This window comes from Prenolepis imparis, unplaced genomic scaffold (assembly GCF_030444845.1).
Source record: "Prenolepis imparis isolate NDT839.2.m4 unplaced genomic scaffold, iyPreImpa1.0 SCAF_2, whole genome shotgun sequence".
Lineage (NCBI taxonomy): Eukaryota > Metazoa > Arthropoda > Insecta > Hymenoptera > Formicidae > Prenolepis > Prenolepis imparis.
Window position 1 is genome coordinate 17,592,320 of NW_028141160.1, and position 21,279 is coordinate 17,613,598.

The following is a 21,279-nucleotide window of genomic DNA, read 5'->3' on the forward strand; positions in this document are numbered from 1 at the left end:
GGTGATATCGATCAACCTAATTGATAAACATCATTCGCTGATCTCTGTGTATTGTTTATGTTTCAATTATTTATGTTATACACATAAACATACATTCTATAATTCATGGACATATATGAACTCATCTTTATTATTCGAGTTTGTCAAAATATATCTGATTGTTTAACCACTTTCAGTTTTTGACGACGTAATTGATTATAGGTGCACGTAGACTGAACTTTGTAAATTATATATGACGTTTTTTCTTGGGTGGCAAGAAATTGTTTACTCATAAAATGAATTTTTATTGTAGACGTATTTTTGCACAACATGATTGTGTTTGACTTGACAATGTAAAACTTGAATTCTTTGTAATTGAATAAAAATTTCAAGCGTATAATTGTTTATCTTATCCTATGGTTCTAACAAGTATTCTTTCTCGGAGATAATTGTTTTGTTTGGGATGTAATTTATTTTTTCTTTTACCTCCAATCTTTTTCTACTGATACATAAATTCGCGGATGTATTGATTAATGAGCGATAAATGATTGACTAAACGGTGTGTTATCAATAATGGATCTTTTGTTATAGGCATTAATCCTTGCTACGTCCGGCTGTCTCCGATCCCAGTAGTGAAGGAAGAATTGGAAGACAATCACTTGACAATCACTGACAATCAGCATTGCTTCAAGATTAATTCACAATCAGTACTGTCGCGTAAGAAGTATGTTTGTCACAACAAGTGCGGAAGTTCCTTTCCCCGTCGCATTGAGCTGAAGAAGCATATGCGTTATTTGTGCCAACAGAAACCGAATTTCAAATGCCCGTTCTGTAATTATTGTTCTCAATGGTGCCATAATATCTATAAACACATACGCAAAGTGCATCCTCAATAATGGCAACGTACGTTATAAATTGGTTGACAAACATTCATTCGGGAAATTTTTTATTTCTTTGTTGCGCGCGAAATATTTACTTATAGATAGTTAACTTTTGCTTGGGATTTATCTATTTTATTCATCATTTTATTCCTTCGCGAATGTTTACGAGAGTTGTGAATTTTTTAAATATTTGATAAATTATTAGAGAAATAAGTTTGTGTCTTTTAGGATATTTTTATCTATCTTTTATACATTTTGTACTATTTTTGCAACGCTATTCATTACGTCATTATATCTATAAATGTAAATTCGGATGTATAATAATGAAACCTGTAATGATGAATGCAGATTCCGATACATAATCGGAGATTACTAATTATAATCATTTTGTAACAACGAAAATAATGTTTGGACAGCTTTTATCAGACAATTCATTTAACGTGAAGTTATTGTCTTTGTTTGCATATCAATACGACGATATTTCGATGAATTGCATGTATCATTAAGAAATTGAAATAAATATATAATAATATCGAATAAATTAAGTATTAGCAGAAAAAAGAAACTATAAAAACCATATTTATATGGTAATAATTTTAATATTTGATAATGTGTATCGAATTATATGTAACTTTGAATAAACCTCAAGGAAGACGTGTATGGTTACCTACTTCTTTTTACAGAGACTCCTTTGTCGGAATAGTTTAAGTTTACTCGTACAAAATTCTTACCCCGATTTTCGTGTTGACGATGAAGGGGTGTATAAGCTAGTAATATCTTGATAAAACGACGCGCGTTATCAATTAATGGATTTTTTGTTGCAGGCCTTAATTCTTGCTACGTTTGGCCCTCTTCGATCCCGTCCGAGTATAGTGGCTTGCCTCAGCATCGCGTTCCAACATCTGCGCGCAAAAAGTTCCTTTGTATCAATAATTGCGGAAGCTCATTTAGCCATCGTCCTTCCTTGACGAGACACTTGCGTTACGAGTGTCAGCAGAATCCGCGCTTCAGGTGCTCGATCTGCAATTTCCGCTCGAGATGGAGCTCTAATGTCTATAAACATATGCGCAAATTGCACAAAGGCACCAACATACGTCGTATATTGATTGATGAATATTCTTCGTGAAATTTTTTTTATCTCCTTGGATTTTTTTATTTACAGTTGTGTAGTTGACTTTTGTTTACCACTTATTGTTTATACGACGATCACGATGTTTACGCAATATAAATCTTAAAAATATTTGATGAATTATTAAAGAAAGAAGTTTTGGTTTGCTAGAAAATATTTTTATTATAAAAATCGCATTTTTTACGTTTACAGTTTACACTGTTTTTCGATAAATTACGTGTATCGTTATAAAATCAACATCGAAATTATACGAATAAATTAACAGAAAAAACTATGTAATGAAAAAATAATTTTGGACAAGTTACGTATTTCTGTGTTGTAATCATTGTATTTATAGTGTAGCGAATTCGATGTAACTTGGAATAAATTTCAAGGAAAGCGCATGGTTAAACTAAACTAAACTTCGTTTTACTCCTTTGAAATATTGTAACTGTTTCGTATATAAAAAAAATTCTTATCTCGATTTCTGTGTTGATACAGTGAAGATGTATAAGCTAATGTTACATCTCTCTTGACGAAACGACGCGCTCTGTCAATTAATGAATCTTCTGTTGCAGGCATTAATCCTTGCTACGTTTGGCCTCCTTCGATTCCGCTGGAATACAGTCGCTTACATCAGCACCGCGTCCAAATTCCAAAAACGACACGCGGAAAGTTCCTTTGTATCAACAATTGCGGGAGCTCGTTTACTCACCGCGGTTCCCTGACGAGGCATCTGCGTTACGAGTGCCAGCAGAATCCACGTTTCAAATGCCCGATCTGCGATTTTCGCTCGAGATGGACCTCCGATGTTTATAAGCACGTGCGCAAACGGCACCAGGGTGCTGTCGTTCGTTGCATCGATATCGGCAGAAATTGATAAAGTACATACCTTTCCCCATATCCCCATATATACCTTTCCGACCGCGGAACCTTCATTTGTACATTTAATTAATAATTAATACATTAATATATTAATAATAAATTAAATCAAGAGCACTTTGTCCTGCTTTATCATACCGCATCGCATATTCCTCTTTATATTTTTACTATGTATGTAATATTTTTGCATTTAATATTCTTTAACACGGTGGATTTTTTATTAGTATCATTTTTTATGGTACAATTTCAATTTAAATTCGTTCTTTTCTGATTTTAATTGGCTCTTACTTTTCTTTTCATAATTTATTAGAAGATATTAGATTTTATTTTGAATATTAAAAAAAACATATACGTTACATATTTCTATTTTAACAAATCTAACAGAATTAACAATCTAAAAACAATCAGAAAATGAATTTATAAAAGAAGCTTTTCATTTTTCATAGGTGCTGAATATATCAATTAACAACTACATATTATATCACACAAGTTTTATAAAATCAAGATGTTCATGAATCGTTGAATTTTTTTTTTTCAGACGTTAATTAGTACGAATTTTACAAGAGCAATTTCTCGAGCGGAAGTCCTAATAATTACGATATCAATTTCTTTTCCCACAGCTATAATCTAAGCAAACATATACACCACGAATACCGATAAAAGATGCGGTTCAAGTGGGCAAATAATTTTTTTTTTGCTAATTACTATTCTTTGCAGATATTATTCATTTCTTCTTTTTCTCATTCATGATCAAGACATACGACAAGAAGATTGAGTAGAAAACAAATATCAAAAAGAAATTTTTGTGCATTACTGATAGCGCGCTCTTTGCTAGCGCCTTTTTCAGGTGAATTGCAATCCTTGCCTTCTAAGAGGATGTATCCGTGTCCCGTATGCAATCGCACATTCAAGAGAAAGAACAGCGTTAGTAGGCATTTATCATATGTCTGCCGATAAAGTGCGCGATTTAAGTGCGTATTTCCAATGTAATTGTAATTTGCGTAGCAATGTCTACAGATACGTGCGCAATTATGACAAGAGTCTACGCGCTCGATATTTTCAGACGTTGCGTTCATAAATCGCGATTGATATTTATACGGGGAGTTTTTTTATACCCTATTAATATAGATTAACACATTTCTGCAAAGATTGAAGAAGACTGCAAAATACTTTACGCTTAATTTCTTTACAGATTTGTATAGTGTACAATGACGTTATACGCGCGAATAGGTTTCTATTAAGAGCGAAAATTAGAGAATGTGTTATTAATTTTTAATTTTGCGCATTTTTTATTATTCCATTATTATATAATTATCATTAATAAAGTATAGAATGAAAAATTGGTTTTTTTAAATATGACATTATTTTATTATTGTATATAGGAGAAAATTGACAAAGACGTACAGAGGTGTAAGTTTTAACATTGCACAGTGACATTTTCAAACATATCCGTGCCAATTGTAAGAAGAGTGAGATGCTGATCGTCGATGTAATCAAGCATTGCATCAAGAAACTCTGAACGATTTTTTCAGTATTAGCTAAAACAAGGAACACGTATATAATAATAATAGATATTATATTGTTGATATGATCAATAATGCTTTTGTAGAAAAGATTGTACGAAAAATTACTTGCGTCAATAATAATAATTTTGTACATTGTGTCAAATGCTATACAGATTATGCGAAATAAATATATTAATTAAAACATACATCTAATATATGCTAATAATAATTTATAATTTTCTTTGATATACTAATAGTTCATAATTTTTTTTTACGCTACATTACGCAATGATTACATTACATTTTTTAAAGTCATATTTCACCATTATTCATATTATTACACACAAGCATTTAAAAAATAAACCATTTTTATTATCATTGTTTTTATACATATATCGAGTCCCTAAATAGCTTATTTGTATATGCACTGTTCGTCAGATTTATGATACACTCTGAACTTAATTATTTCCTTATTATTATGTTCGGACAATTGTATGAGAGTCAATATTCAAGTCGATGCACGCGATTACTTTGACATGTCTAATAACCGATCGGAATCGCTCTATGTTCGCAGATGTCTATTCCGCGAGTTTCTACAGAAAGGTATGGAAGAATCGTGCCGATTACAAGAAATACCAGTGCCCCAAATGTCCCAGCATCTTTGTATGGAAATGTACCCTGAAGAGGCATCTGCGTAACGAGTGCGGCAAGGAGCCGCGCTTCAAATGTCCCCATTGTAATTACCGTGGCAAGTGGAAGGCTAATATCAGTAGACACATCAAAAGAGTGCACAAAGATTGCAGCATCTACGTGCTGACGACCAATTCTGAATGATTCCGATTCACTTTCCATGCACGCCGCGATTATTGAAATGCGCTTCAGATTCTCGAAACTTTTCGATACAATTATTTTATATACCACGTTTAATTATTACTGTGTTAGGAAAACAATGAAACTATGTCGTCTTTTTTCGAATTTTAAGTTATGGTTGCGTTAAAGAAAAAATTCATTTTTATAGCAGTTAATTATTTACTAAATATAAATTGCGAATTTTCTTTCTTTTTTTTTTTTATTTTGTTGCTCTATAAATTTCAAAAGTTAGTGAAAACAAAGCACAGTATGTGATGAAAAAGAATAAAATCTCAAATTAATATTTTCCTAAGAAAGAGAGAAAGATGAAGAGAGTGAGTGAGTGAGTGAGTAAATAAGTAAAAGTTATTAATTACAAAATTCTAAAAAAATAAAGGGAAGAAGCGTACTTCTAAAAATTATTAAAAAGTGCATTTTTCAAAAATAAAGGACCAATCTTTTTAGGGAACAAAAGATAAATCTTTTGAAGGAAAGAAATAAAAGACAAATTTCTTGTTAGTCGACTCATACATTCTTAACAATTAAATTTTTCTGTGTAATGTAATTATTTACTTTTAAGGATTTTTTTCGATTGAATTTATTTTGACGATTTATGATAAAATTGTATTTTCTTTTAGGAGTTTCTACGTTAAGTTTATGCGACTAATTTCTTATATATATATATATATATATATATATATATATATATATATAAAAATTCAAGATGTAAGAATGCAAATAAAACGTGATTACTTGATGTTTCGGATTAAATATATGCTTTTTTTTTTAGATATATATCTCTTTATAGTGTAATGCAACAACCGTTAGAGAGATCACAACTAATTCTTTGACCTTACTGTTTTTATGATGTACGATTTGTCAAATAAATCGCAGACCATTCCGCTCACAACAACGTCCTTATTCTTTTCAGACTTCATCGCGACAAGACCATGTAACAAGGACATGAATACAAAAATCAGAAGGCGGTTTGGCGGATCCTACGTTTGTCCCAATTTCAATTGCATCAGGTCCTTTAACTGGAAGGGAAACCTAACAAGGCATCTTAAATACGAGTGTGGTGTTATGCCGCGCTTCAAGTGTCCCTATTGTGAATATTGCTGCAAAGTCAAAACTGATGTGAACAAACACATTACCAGGAAGCACAAGAACTTGACGGTTTACGTTGTGGACATCTTCAAGAATTCTTGTTAAATGCACGGCATGGAAGTGAACGAATAAAAAATGATGAAAAAATGTATTATAATTTGATGCTAATGTTGCACCGCAATTCTACAATAATCAAGACAAGTATTGATTTTTAAAATATTATTATTAATTATTTATTAATCCTTTATATTAAATTTCTTATATTTATGCAAATTTAAAGTTTCCTCTGGTTTAAAACAAAAAAAATTGGAGAATTTTAATTTTTTTTGTAAAATTAAATTTATAAAAAATATATTTATATGTAATAGAATGTCTGAATTGTATTTACAAAAAATATTACCTAATGTATTTAATTTATTGATTGAATTGGAATTATTTAATTTCTAATTTTAATAAGAGAAATACAAAATAATATTTCTTCTTGATAAAGCCATTAATTCTTGTATTCCATTCTTTTTTTTTAGCGGTAAACAATAAAGTTATCTTTTTAATGTATTGTTTTTATATTATATATGTAATTGTAGTAATTAACAAGTGGATAATAATTTATTCTTTTGTCAGATAAATGTTGTCGCAAGGTAAATATATGTTACGATGTTCATTTGAGTTATGCAAGATGACTTTCTTGAGATTTAACGAAATGTGATTTTCTAATGTTTAATTATTAATGTCTTAGTATTACATTTTGGATCTAAAAATATTTACGACATGCAGAATTTCATCAACGCTTGTCCTGTATCGAGTGTGATGACTACAGATGTCGGATGTTTCACTTTTACATTATCATGTCTTTATGTTTTCAGCATTCTTAGTTTATGCGCACTTCATTTTTGGAAAATAATTTTCGGGACGAAGGTCGCGTTTCTTCTACATGTTAATCTGTACGAGATCTAAGACTTTTTGTGTTAGAACTAACTGAGCATCTCTCCTGTTTGTTTTTCTGCTTCCAGGCGTTACCAGGTCTTCTAAAGCCTTCAACAGATCGTCGTCCAAAGACGATGAGGTCAGATTTTTTCCTTGCCCGAATCACAATTGCTGCCGCGTTTTCAACCGGAACCATAATCTGACGAGGCATCTTAGATTCGAGTGTGGTATTATGCCGCGCTTCAAGTGTCCCTATTGTGAATATTACTGCAAACGCAAAGAACATGCAAAAGCACATATCATTAGGAAGCACAAGAATTTAGCGATAAACGTTGTGGATATTTTAAAGAATTTTTGCTAACTGCACGGCATAGAAGTGAACGAACAAAAAATGATGAAGAAAAGTAATTATGATTCGATGCTGATGTTGCATAGAGATTAAAATTCTACAATAATCAAGACAAGTCAAACGCGGTTTTTTTTTCAACAGAATTGATAACTAGTAATAAATATTTATGCGATGTTATATTATTGATTTTTAAAATATTATATTAATTACTTCTTATAATTGTTTACATTAAGTTTCTTATATTTATGCAAATTTAAAATTTCCTCTGGTTTAAAAAAAAAAAAAAATTAGAAAATTTTAATTTTTTAAAAAATTATAAAAAATATTTATATGTAATAGAATATCTAAATTGTATTTACAAATAAATTATTTAATATATTTAATTTATTGATTGAATTTGAATTATTTAATTCCTAGTTTTAATAAAAGAAATAAAAAATAGCATTTCTTCTTGATAAAGCCATTGATTCTTGTATTCCAATATTTTTGACAAACAATAAAGTTATCTTTTCAATGTACTGCTTTTATAGATATACTTGTAGTATTTAACAAGTAATAATTTATACTTTTGTCAGATAAATGTTGTCACAAGATAAATATATGTTACGAAGTTCATTTGAGTTATGCAAGATTACTTTCTTGAGATTTAATAAAATATGATTTTCTAATGTTTAATCATTAATGTTTTAGTATTGTATTTTAGATCTAAAAATATTTACGACGTGCAGAATTCTATCAACGATTGTCATGTATCGAGTGTGATGACTTAGATGTTGGATATTTTACTTTTACATTATCATGTCTTTATGTTTTCAGCATTCTTAGTTTATGCGCACTTCATTTTTGGAAAATAATTCTCGGGACGAAGGTCGCGTTTCTTCTACATGTTAATCTGTACGAGACCTAAGACTTTTTGTGTTAGAACTAACTGAGCATTTCCAGTTTGTTTTTCTGCTGCCAGGCGTAACCAGGTCTTCTAAAGCTTTCAACAGATTGTTTTCCAAAGACGATGAGGTCAGATTTTTTTTGCCCGAATCACAATTGCGACCGCGCATTCTAACTATAAGCGTAGTCTGACGAGACATCTTAAATACGAGTATGGTGTTATGCCGCGCTTCAAGTGTCCTTATTGTGAATATTGCTGCAAAGTTAAAACCGATGTGAGCAAACACATCATCAGGAAGCACAAGAACTTAGCGTCGTGGACATCTTTAAGAATGCTTGCTATATGCACGACATGGAAATAAACGAATAAAAAATGAATTATAATTTGATGCTAAAGTTGCATCGCGATTAAAATTCTGCAATAATCAAGATAAGTCGAACGCGGCTTTTTTTCACTAGAGTTCATAACTAATAATAAATCTTTATGCGATGTTATATTATTATGATTTTAAAAATATTATTAATTATTTATTAATCGTTTATACATTAAGTGGGTAATAATTTATTCTCTTGTCAGATTAATGTTGTCGTAAGGTAAATATATGTTACGGTGTTCATTTGAGTTATGCAAGGTGACTTTCTTGAGATTTAACGAAATGTGATTTTTTAATGTTTAATTATTAATATATGTCTTACAATTAGTATTGTATTTTAGATCTAAAAATATTTACGACGTGCAGAATTTTATCAACGATTGTCATGTATCGACTTAGATGTCGGATATTTTACTTTTACATTGCCATGTCTTTATATTTTCAGCGATCTTAGTTTATATGTACTTCATTTTTGGAAAATAATTGGGTACGAAGGTCGGGTTTCTTCTACATGTTGACCTATACGGGACCCAAGACTTTGTGCTAGAAATGACTAGGCATCCCCTGTTTGTTTTTCTGCTTCCAGGCGTTAACAGGTCTTTTACAGCCAACAGATTGTTTCTCGATGTCAAGAAGAGGAGATTTATTTGTCCGAATTACAATTGCGGCCGCGTTTACGTCTGGAAGCGTAATCTGACGAACCATCTTAAATACGAGTGTGGTGTTATGCCGCGCTTCAAGTGTCCCTATTGTGATTATTGCTGCAAAGTCAAAGGCAATGTGAAACTACACATCAGGAGGATGCACAAGAATTTATCGATACACATCGTGGACCTCTTAAAGAATTCTTGCTAAATGCGCGGCATGGAAATGAATGAACAAAAAATTATGGAAAAATGAATTATAATTTGATGCTAAAGTTGCATCGCGATTAAAATTCTGCAATAATCAAGATAAGTCGAACGCGGCTTTTTTTCACTAGAGTTTATAACTAATAATAAATATTTATGCGATGTTATATTATTATGATTTTAAAAATATTATTAATTATCTATTAATCGTTTATACATTAAATTTTTTATATCTATGCAAATTTAAAATTTCCTCTGGTTTAAAATAAAAAAAAAATTAGAAAATTTTAAATTAAAATTAGAAAAAATATTTATATGTAATAAAACATCTAAATTGTATTTACAAATAAATTATTTAATGTATTTAATTTATTGATTGAATTGGAATCATTTAATTTCTACTTTTAATAAAAGAAATACAAATTAATATTTCTTCATGATAAAGCCATTAAGTCTTATATTCCATCCTCTTTCTTTAGTGGCAATTTGGTTTCAACTGGAAGAGAAATCTGACGCATCTTACAATTAGATATGAGTGCGGCGTTATGCCGCGTTTTAAGTATCTTTATTGCGAGTATTGCTGCAAAGCCAAAGCTAATGCGAAAAAACACATTATCAGAATGTACAAGGACTTCACAGTTTATGGTCGTGGATATCTTCGAAAATACTTGCTCCACGCTCTGCATGGAGATGGATGAGCAACAAAGTTAATCGTAGCTTTTCTTACGCTGGTCGTATCGCGATTAAAATTCTATAACGATCAAAATACCGCAAAGTCACTTTATTTTCTAAAATAAAGTTAATAATAAATAAAAAGAAATGTATATGATGTTATAATTGATTTAAGATGTTATTATTAATTATTATTTAATAACCGTCTTATTTTAATTTTTATCCATTAATATATTAGTTTTTTTATATCTACAAATTTAAAATTGTCTTCAGTTTAAAAGGGAAAAAAGAAATTTGAAGAAATTTGATTTTTTCTAGATGTTTATATGTAATAGATGGTCTTTAAATTATATTGAAGAATTAATTAACTACTGTATTTAATTTATCAATTAAATTAGAATTAGGTCTCTAATTTTAAAAACAGAAATAAAAATTAATAATATGTTGATATTCGCTGAAGTTATTAATTTCTACGTTTTTGTATTCCATCCTGTTTTCTATAATCAAGAACAAGTTATTTACTTGATTGACTACGCTTTCACTTTGTTGTAGATGTGTGTGGCCCCCAATCGACAATAATTTATTCTTTTCTCAGATAATTATTAATATTCATAATTGACGAACATAATTGCGCGTTTTGCTTTCGTTTGTCACGAAATACAGAAACTTGCCTATTTAATGATTTATGAATTCTACGTTCGCAATTTTGACGACAATGTTTCTCTCATTTAAGGAGCGATATGTACTCTGTTTTTTCGCACACATCGACGAGTATTATTGGAGTTTTAATTGCAAACGAGTCGTTACTTTTTCAGATAACGAAAAATCCGCGTGCTGGACGAGACATCCTGAGACTAATAGACCGAGGTGCAAGCCAGAACAGTTTCATTTTCCGTGTCCGAATCAAAATTGTCAGAGTGTCTTTACGTGGAAGCAAAACCTGACGAGACATCTGCGCTATCAATGCGGTCAGCTGCCCAGGTTCAAGTGTCCCTACTGTTATTACGTGTGCAAGGTCAAGACTGATGTACTGAAGCACATTCGGGCCAAGCATAAAAATTACGCTGTTTATGTTATCGACATCTTTCAACAGTCAGAAGCTCTCCAATGAATCCCTTTCAAAATCACGATTTTTAATAAAGACAAAATAGTAGACTAACGTAGATGTATGCAAAATATGGAACGTGTGTACGTAACTGATAAATAAAGTTTTCAATATTACCATAAATTTACGACATACTAATTATGCATCGCATCACATTTTTTTCTAAGTCTCAGGAAATAATTAAGTCAGCTGGACGGATATTAATAATAACGAACATTGAGACACGCACAAAACGAGAGATGAATTTATCTGTCTTGTTTTCGAAGTTTACATACTTTCACATTAATTTCACTTTAATTTTATTTAACTTTTATTATTTATAGGAGAAAGTAAGTTTGCATTTATGCGATTAAACCAAATAATTTAAATTGTTTTGAAATTAATAGTTTATGTATTGAAACAATAATTAGAACAATAATAAAAATTTTATTTTGTTACTTAAAAAGAATTTGATAAAATTATATATATAAACCATTATAAATTATTTTATAAATATTGATAAAGTAATTAAATGTGATAATTCAGTACAAGTATATAGGAAATTTATAAACATTATTAAATTTATAAACATTATTAAACATCAATAAATTTATGGACATTGTTGAGGACTTCTATCGAACGCTTCTTTAACGCTTCCATAAGTGTTAAAAATATTAAAAGATATTTGATATCATAATTCGATAATTGTATTTAAAGACTTTTAATTAAAATAGTTTTTCTGTTTTTTAATTCTCTATTTAATTTTTATATATATATGTTTGCTTTAAAGCGAAAGCAAGCTAATGATTTATGCGATAACTTGTTTATGGCTGATTGTTTTAAACTAAAATTGATTATTCCCGAAGAAGATTCCAGCTAAACGTGTAGTTCATTCCAAACGTCGACGTTGATCATTCCGTATCTTTTCTTCTTCTAAATCTCGATTCGCTAATAAAATGCAATCTTATGCATCTGTTCTTCATCCAGAACAAGAAATTTCAGTGTGCAAACTGTCTTAGCGCTTTCACTCAAAAACCAAGCTTGACGAAGCATTTGAAGGGCAGGAGCCATATTTTCAGTGCCCATATTGTCAGTTTCGTAGTAAAAAGAAATGGGCGTTTACTGTCACGTGAAGAAGAAACACATGAATTTAAAAGTCTTAGGCCCGATTGCACCAACGTCATTTTGGTTTTAAGCGAGACTTAAATATATGTTTGTCTTTATTTATTTAGAAAGGAAGATAAAGATAGATATATATTTAAGTCTCACTTAAAGCTAAAATAATGTTGGTGCAATCGAGCCTTAGCCCTTGGATATTGGCTAAGAACTCATCCGTATCGTATTGGCTTTATTGGCGAAAAATAAATTTTGTTTTTTTCACTATACGTCTTTCTATATTAAAAACATGTACAAATCTACGTCGTCCTGTTGTGTTACTTTAGAATTATTTACAGCAATTAACGCTTTAATATTTTATTGATTTTTGGCGATTCGATAGTGTAAGAATGCGAGATAATCGAGTTAATACGATGAATCTACAGTGTACCTTTTATGGCCGAAGCAATATAAATTATGATGGTTTACATTGTTACAATTATATTAAATACCGATGTGTTAGAAACAGATCATAAATTGTTAATTAACAAGTTGATGTGGAACAAGTGGAAATTTATAGTAAATTTTTGTATATGGTATACATAAATATTTTTTGGTTCGTACATATATTGGATAAAACCATATGTAAATGCGCTTTTTGTACCGAAAAAGTTAATTATTAAATGACATATAGATTATCATTTTATATGAGTTAAAACTTTAAGCACGCAATTTATACTTAATTATGTGTATTTTCATGCAATGCGATAATTTTATATGTTTATATGTATGTGTGTTATTTTTTTAACATGTTTCCTGTTGTACAAATTGTAAACAAAAGGACTACGCAAAATAATTAATTAAATAGTAGCGATAAATTTTATCATTGTCAGTATTGTTAAATAATAATTATGCGTACTATATAAGATTTGTATATTTAATATTAAATATTATTTATATTTATTTTTACTTGATTATTATATTATTTTACTAAATTTGCAAAATCTAATTTCTATATTAAATATGATGCATGATAAAGAATATCGAATAGAAAATCATTCTTGTGGCAATTTGTTCTTTTATTCCTCTGTATGGCATATTTGCGAGTTTATATTCTATATATAAATAAGTGTTCTCCCTACGTTTATCTATAAGAAATATCATATTTTCCGTAAGAGAAGAAAAGAATTTCTTCGCATGGAAGATAGTTTTTTTTTCGCAATTTGCGTTTTTACATTGACGAATCATGGCATGGTGCTGCCGGTTATGTTTCAGAATATCAAGAGTGGTATTCCTATTGTCCCTGGAACGAAAGGCCGTACCAGTGCTTGAACTGTCCCAACAGTTACTTTAAGAAGGCCCACTTGAAGCGGCACGTGACGAGCGCCTGCAACGGAAAGGAGCCGCGTTACAAGTGTCCTTACTGCACGTACATGTCGCGGTATTCCTGGGACACTTATAAGCACGTCAAGCGCTTACACGAGAATCACGACGTCTTCGCCATCGACATGTTGAATATGAGTAACTGCATCCCCAAGCATCCTGACGCGATATAACTGTAGATTTCGAGAGATCTCCGATCCAGAATTCGCACGGTCCCCGGAATAATCTGTCGTGAAGTTTTTTTTTTTCATCGTTATAGGAGCTTCACATCTAGCGCAATTTCCTCGATCATTATTGACAACACTGGATGTTGAAGATTGTTCTTGTACTACATCTGTTATACGACGGAAAGGATATTAAAGTGATTTTTTTTCTATCACTCGTCGATCATTGCTTTTCTTTGTTGCCCTCGTTCTCTTGTCCAAATGGTTTTTAATCTTTCCTCTGTTTCAGACTTGTTGCGCTACATTTTCGATAGTTTTCCGCTCATAAGATTCTCTACAGTCTCTTCCGAATATATTATAGATAAATCAATTTTCATTGTTCTCGTTATTGCATGCACCACTCGACGTCCAATATATGTTACGCGTTTGTATCCAATCTTGAATTTTTGTTCCAGTCGACCATCTGTCACGTCGCACGAGATCCAAGGCGTTTTACTGTCCGAAGTGTCCGAGCAGTTTTACCACAAAGTGGAATTTTAACAAACACGTGCACCACGATTGCGGCAAGCGACCTAGATTCAAGTGTCCTTACTGCGAGATGCACTCGAAAGAGGTGTCAAACGTATATAAGCACATCAGACAGTTACATCATGGAATGCGCATTTTTCTGATCGACGTCGTCACGAACGTAAGGCGTTACAGGCGAAAGAGACGATCGTCTAATAAATAGCCGACAAACCGGAACGAATTGATACCAATCGCATCTCGAAATTATCCGTAAATTCATCAGCAAAATTGCTGATGATTTGCTATATCGACATGTTTGTAACGAAACAATTTATACAACGAAGAGAGAAGTGTGAGGTGATTAGAAACATATAAATATCGAATATCGAATTTATTTAGTTCTTTATTTTGTTGTTTAGTTTGTATTTTATTATCGATATGTATTTTATTTATTTATTATTGATATGTCGTCTCTTTTTCTGCAATAAATATAATTCAAACAAATTTGTATCGTCGTATGAAATACGTATATGGCTAAGAACGATTATGGTATATGTTCTTATTGTATTTGACGATATAAGAAGTGCGACGATACATGGTATAAAAATTGCAGAATTTAGCGCGATCAATGCTGCAACGAATCTATTCATACTCAATAAGTGCATGTTCTGATTTGCACTCTTCTAAAAATGCATAACGTTGGACATTTTTCATTGGACAGATTTGATGTCACGAAATCTAATCTGTCTTTGGGGATTTTGTGCCTTTCTTTGGGTGAGAGAAACAAATTATAAAATTATTTTTAAAAAGATTCACTCTGCACCTAAAAAAGTGATTCCTCTGTGGGAAAATATAAAACATGTATAAATGAAGATCCAACTTTGATTGTGCATAAGGAGTATAACGAACTAATTGTAAGATAGCCCCTTGATTTCTTTCTTCAACCGAAACTTACTTTTGGTACCGATTTTAATTGTACTAATCTATCTGCAAGATATGCGTTCGCTTTCGTAACAAATGCTCGACAGATATACGAGCGACACATCGTTCGCAATCGATTAATAAAGCCGAGCTGTCGAAATCGATGCATCCCTTGAGCTTTTTGTGTTTCGTGACCTTTGTTTGTTCCCTTTCGATCTATCCTGGTATATTTCGTCGTACGAGCGCTGTCTTTTCACCGTGATTTTCCGCTTCTGCTTTCAGATTCGAGGTTTATGTCATCGACTTCTCATGCATCTCTTCATCAAGCTCAGGGACAGCCGTCATTAAATTCCAGACGACGACAGAAATACTCATCGAGAAATTCAGATAATAGCAATACAAGGTGAGTTGAAAAAACTCACTTACTGATTTATTTATATACTTATTTATTCTCCACAATATTATCGATCATTGACTCTCAAAACAATTTACATATTATAAAACTTGTTACTAAATCTCAGTTACAATTAGAATTAAATTTTTTCTCCTTTTACATTATATAATTTTATGTTTTACGGACATTTAATAATAATAGAATTAATTATAATATATTACGAATTGTTAATAAACTTGTTTTCTAATGTGAATATATTCTCCTTAATAGTGAACATTAGAATTAAATGGGATAATAAATTTTCTGTTAGATACGCTTGCCCGAAGTGCCAGAGGAGCTATCGTCACGTGCATCATATGTTGCGCCATTATAGGTTCGAATGCGGTAGTCCGCCGAGATTTCAGTGTCCTTATTGCGGCATGAAGAGCAAGCAATCCAACAACGTTTATAAGCACATACGCGTTAAACATCCCGGATCGAAGCTTGAAATTGTTAGACTCCATTACGAGCAAGAATAAATCGTAATATAATGCTTCTTCGCATTATATCTCTCTCTCATGACGCTTTAAATTAAAGAAGAAATAAAAAACGAATGACTTTGAATCGAAAGATTTACATCTGTGTTTATTTTGAATAAAAAGACTTAAATAAAACTTATCGAATGTAATTAATTCCCAATCTCCTTTGATTAAAATATCTATACTTTTCTACTTTTAATTTTATTTCGAAGACTACAAATTATTTTGTTAATAACATGCATTGTTTTTTTTTTACAGAGTAGGATATTTTTAGATCAATTGGACAGTAACTTGCAGAAAGATCGCACTTTGTATCGTGAGTTTTGAAGCAGTGTTAAGCTAACACTCCATTCTTGCAGAGCGTTCCATCTGATTCTTCATCTTATTGTTCGATATGTCGATTGATCAATTATCGCGCAAATCTATTCGTGCACAGCTTAAAGATGCCTCTAACTGCTTTATTTGTTCATTCCTTACTAAACAAAGCTAGCCACTTCCTTTACTCACGCACGTGAGAATGAAAATCAGATAATCTCTCAGATTATTATCCTTCGTAATATCCTTTTTTTACTGACACGAGCCTATTCACATAATGGTTTGTCGTATCGAGTTGAATCAGCTCTTCAAATACACATTGGTACAAACAAAATATTTTTCAATTTTATTTGAATTTTCCAAATTCTCGAAACTTTAGAAAATAGTTTTCTCGTACGAATGCGTTGCGTGTTGTTGCTTCAAAGTGCTTGAGAAAAAGAGAGAGAGAGAGAGAGAGAGAGGGAGAGAGAGAAATCGCGAGTCGCTTATCCCGTGATTTATCCCTCGCGAAGGGACCAAGTCCGAGCGAGCTAACCGCGCATTTCCGTGTTTTTTTCAGCTTTTCTGCAAATGTTACCGCTGCCATGGCCCGACGGGACCTATCCGGGTGGCAGGAGCTCTAGGAAAACGAGGACCCGCTTCCCGTGTCCGCGCTGCCGTAAGAGCTACACCACGAAGAGCGCCGTGACGGCTCACTTTAAGTACGACTGCGGCAAACCGCCGCGCTTCGAGTGCCCGTACTGCGGCAAGCTTAGCAAGAAGAAGTTCAATGTACAGGATCACATTAGGCACAAGCACCCGTCGAAGCCGGTCATCTGCAACACGCTCTTCTAGGACAAGTCGCGCGGCCGACTACGGCGCGCGCAAACGAAAACTTCCACGCGAGCGTTGTTTTAACTGCCTGTGATCCGTCGCCCTGCGTTTTCCTCCCCGAGAGAGACTAGCAAAGAATATCCTTTCTTCTTCTCTAGATTTTTGTTCCTGCAGTTGCGTGCGTTCCTGACGGAATGCCGCTCCTTTTGTACCTGTGTTTTGTGCAATCGTTGAATATTTTATACATATGTATGTATTATTATATATATTATGTAATAATTATATTATATATATATATATATATATATATAATATATACATGTGATGTGTATATTATATAATTATTTTTATTCAAGACGATTTGAATATTGCGTCGAAGAAAACGCTTGTATTCTCTGAATGTTGAGACAGAGATATTTGAAGAAATTGATTTCTAGATTCTTTCTTCTTCATCATCTCGAATTGTGTAGCTTCTTGTTCCTTTGTTCAGCTAATTTTGCAAAACGTTGTATATGTATGTGACTGAACATTATACTCTGTACATAAATTTATTTAATGCGGTACTTATACAGTTAATATACTTGATTTTCTTTTGTGTGCTTCGAGTTGCGCATGAGATACTTTGTTCAAGTTCAAACCACGTTTTGAAAGCACAAAGTGAATTTTATTAGTGAAGACGACAAACTTTTTTTTCCAGAGATGTCGAACTTTAATTGACACGGTCGCCGATCTTTTAAACGGTGGCGAGATTTATAGAAAGAAATTATATTGAATAGTCACACGACATTCGAGGTGTATTTTTTTCATCTGCGATAGGATGGAATTATATCGACGACATGCCTTACCTGAGAACGTACTTAATCATGTAAAGCTATGGAACGTACGTTTGTTTTCAAGTTTGAATAAAAGCATTTTACCAGAGAAGCGATTTGCTCTTCAGAAAATCACGTTTATGTGACTTAAATCTGCGCAATTTTTTATCTCTCTTTTTACACTTTTCTTTCTTGTTCACTTTTACTCTCTCTCTCTCTCTCTCTCTCTCTTTCTCTCTCTCTCTTTTTTTCTATCTATCTCTCACTTGTTTCTTATTGCGAATATCCCTTCTGCATGGAATTCCGACGCATTTAGTCTCGAACAGAAGAACACGTTCCCGTGACACGTCCCGAACATACGACGATGTTGACCGTAGCACAATCTTTTGTAGGTGGACTAGTCGAGTTTCACCTCATGCGTCGGAAGAAGCACGTGAGGAAGCGGGACATACAGTACAACTCGGACACGGGCAAGTATCATTGTCCCAATTGCAACAACGGCTACGGAAGACGGGACACCATGCTCGGCCACTACAGATACGAATGCGGCAAGGCGCCTAGGTACAAGTGTCCGTATTGCCATCTCTGCAGCAAGAAGACCTCCAACATTTATCAACACGTCAGGTGTATGCACCCGAAGGAACAGGTGACTCTCGTAAAGCTCTATTGAGTTCGCGCGAAGAAACTCGCTGGGGGAGCGAAGGGGATTGAAGTTTTCGGAGCTACTTGTCGAGCGGGATTGCTTGTATCGTCTCAGGGAAGTTTTATTTCGCCTGGTATCGTAACCAGTTTGCATTCGTGCGGCCTCTGCATGACTTTGGCGTGGAAATTTCGTTTTTTCGAGTGCAACTCTCGACGATCAACAAGAGAGAATTACGTGCGCACTTGTATCTTGTACAAATGTTGAGCTTACGGCGTATTAAGAGACTGAATTTCTCCAGATTTATCAAAATCGACTTTAATCACGTTGAAAAGATAGATTTATTGTATCATTGTACATATTTTATCCGCAATTTGTTCTGCCTCAGTAATTATTTAGTATTATGTTTTGAGAGAGAGAGAATCTTCTCTAAAGTATAACATAATGCAATTACATGTTTTTGCAATTTCATTCTCGAGTTAAATTTTACAAGTCCTAATTGATTCAAGACTGCACTGTATTTAGCGTTTACAAGTCGAATGTAAAGAAATAAAGAATATGAAAGAAAGAATCTCTTGTACCTTTCTCATTATTCAGATAATAACTTTTAACACGATAATACTGCGTATAATGTATAGCAATGGATTTTCATTAAAAATGCGATCTGGAGACTTGATCGTGCTTATTTTTCTGGCATATATTGTAACGAACTTTAGGTAAATTCGCGAAAGTTGCATCACAACTAATCCGAGAAAGAGAAATAAGTACTGTAAAACATAATTGACTACGAATATGTTTTTTTTACAGATTTCTTTCTAGACTCTAGACAATCTTCAGGTGCAAAGTTTCCAAAAATCTGAATGAATGAATATGATTACAATGATGAAGAAAGTAGGAGCGTTATAAATAAATATCAACAAGTATGTTAGATAAGGATATACTCGTCCTCTAAGACTTTAGAACAGCTTTACTGTTATAAATTATCAAAAAGTATTATGGAGAGAGAGAAAGAGAGAGAGAGTGAGAGATTAAGCTATCGAAAGAATGCAATTTACTTGCGTCAACCAGCATAAATCTCGTGTTACGTTTTATGTCACAATACATGTTCAAATATATGAATGATTTTTACGAAGGGGATTATTCCTTGTTTCCTCCTGCGTAGACCGCTTTGCGATTGTAGTCGCGTATGAACGTGTTAACGATGATTAATGCGAACGATTATTAACGCGAGACGATATCGGTTTCAGAATTAAGGGGCAACGAGCGGACCGAGGGAGATCAACCCCGGATGTTGTGGCGACGATCGCAGCAGCTACTAAAGACGAAGGAGAATACGAATAATTCGCACGCCTTGAGGTATCAGTGCCCCAAGTGCGACAAGTCCTTCTCGCAGAGCTACTCGATGTATCGGCATTATAGATACGAGTGCGATGATTCGTTGCCGCGTTATCAATGTCCCTATTGTGGCAACGTCAGCAAGTGGACCCACGCGATCTACAATCATATCAGGAAGATCCATCGTGGACGGGAGGTCATGCTGAATAAGCTCTACTAGTCAGGTCGAACGCGTAGTTCACGTGGGGAAACGCTCGTATATCGATATGTACGATATTAAGACACGCTCGTCGTCTTCGTCTCACAATAAATAAAAGCGAAAACCGTGCGTTTTACTTGCGAAGAAGGAGATCTTTTCGTCTTTAGACGGCATTTTGCTCCTTGGAGTTCTATCCAAGGTCGATCGAGGGAGGTTGATCGTACGTGCCTCTTTAAATCGAGATACATGCATGAAGATTGCGGCGATCGAATTAATGTATCAATTAATTCGAGAGAGTACGAATATTTTGTAAAAATAAAAAACTCATTATTACGACTCATTATTCATGAGTTCGATGTGCTATTTAAAATCTGATTGTTTCGATTTTGATGAGGCCCAGGCCAAAGGTAATCTTCGATCAAAGCAAAACTTCGAAATTCCTCTGCGCACATTTCCATTTTCCATTTTCCATTTCCTCGTTGAATTCTTTTCGAATTTTCTTCTGCTGTTAAGAGATCGGTTGCGCATCATTTCTCTAATATACGATTTTCGTCTCTATTTGTGCTTGCAGACTTCAGACCGATCGTCTTGGAGAAGTATCACGGCGCGGTGCGAAATTCCCGGCACGCGCTCAGACTTCAGACTTCCTTGAACCGACGCGGTTTTCCTTGTCCCAGGTGTGCACGCACTTTCCGCACTTCCGGCGGCATGAGTCGACATTATCGGCTGGAGT

General features: G+C 33.1%; 2 protein-coding genes across 37 annotated transcripts in view; both read left to right on the top strand.

The window, feature by feature from the left end:
- The window catches only part of LOC145949131 (longitudinals lacking protein, isoforms A/B/D/L-like), a 236,757-nt gene that overhangs the window by 54,772 nt on the left and 160,706 nt on the right, over positions 1–21,279 (top strand). The window contains exons 7-8 of one of the 36 annotated variants that reach the window (XM_083058912.1): positions 4,930–5,103; positions 6,136–6,431. The exons of 31 other annotated variants lie outside the window; for them this stretch is intronic. In XM_083058912.1, the coding sequence (XP_082915038.1) occupies positions 4,930–5,103; positions 6,136–6,416 (455 nt within the window). In that variant the 3' untranslated portion in view covers positions 6,417–6,431. Of the gene's footprint in view, positions 1–570; positions 891–4,929; positions 5,104–6,135; positions 6,432–13,820; positions 14,308–17,306; positions 17,597–18,764; positions 19,120–21,279 lie in introns of those variants that run through there. 4 more of the 36 variants (XM_083058934.1, XM_083058941.1, XM_083058943.1 and 1 more) reach the window with 4 other exon arrangements.
- On the top strand, positions 14,824–16,517 carry LOC145949145 (longitudinals lacking protein, isoforms A/B/D/L-like). Its single transcript, XM_083058979.1, has 3 exons — positions 14,824–14,956; positions 15,803–15,923; positions 16,225–16,517. Exons 2-3 carry the CDS (start codon positions 15,814–15,816, stop codon positions 16,430–16,432), a joined length of 318 nt encoding a protein of 105 aa, XP_082915105.1. The 5' UTR covers positions 14,824–14,956; positions 15,803–15,813; the 3' UTR covers positions 16,433–16,517.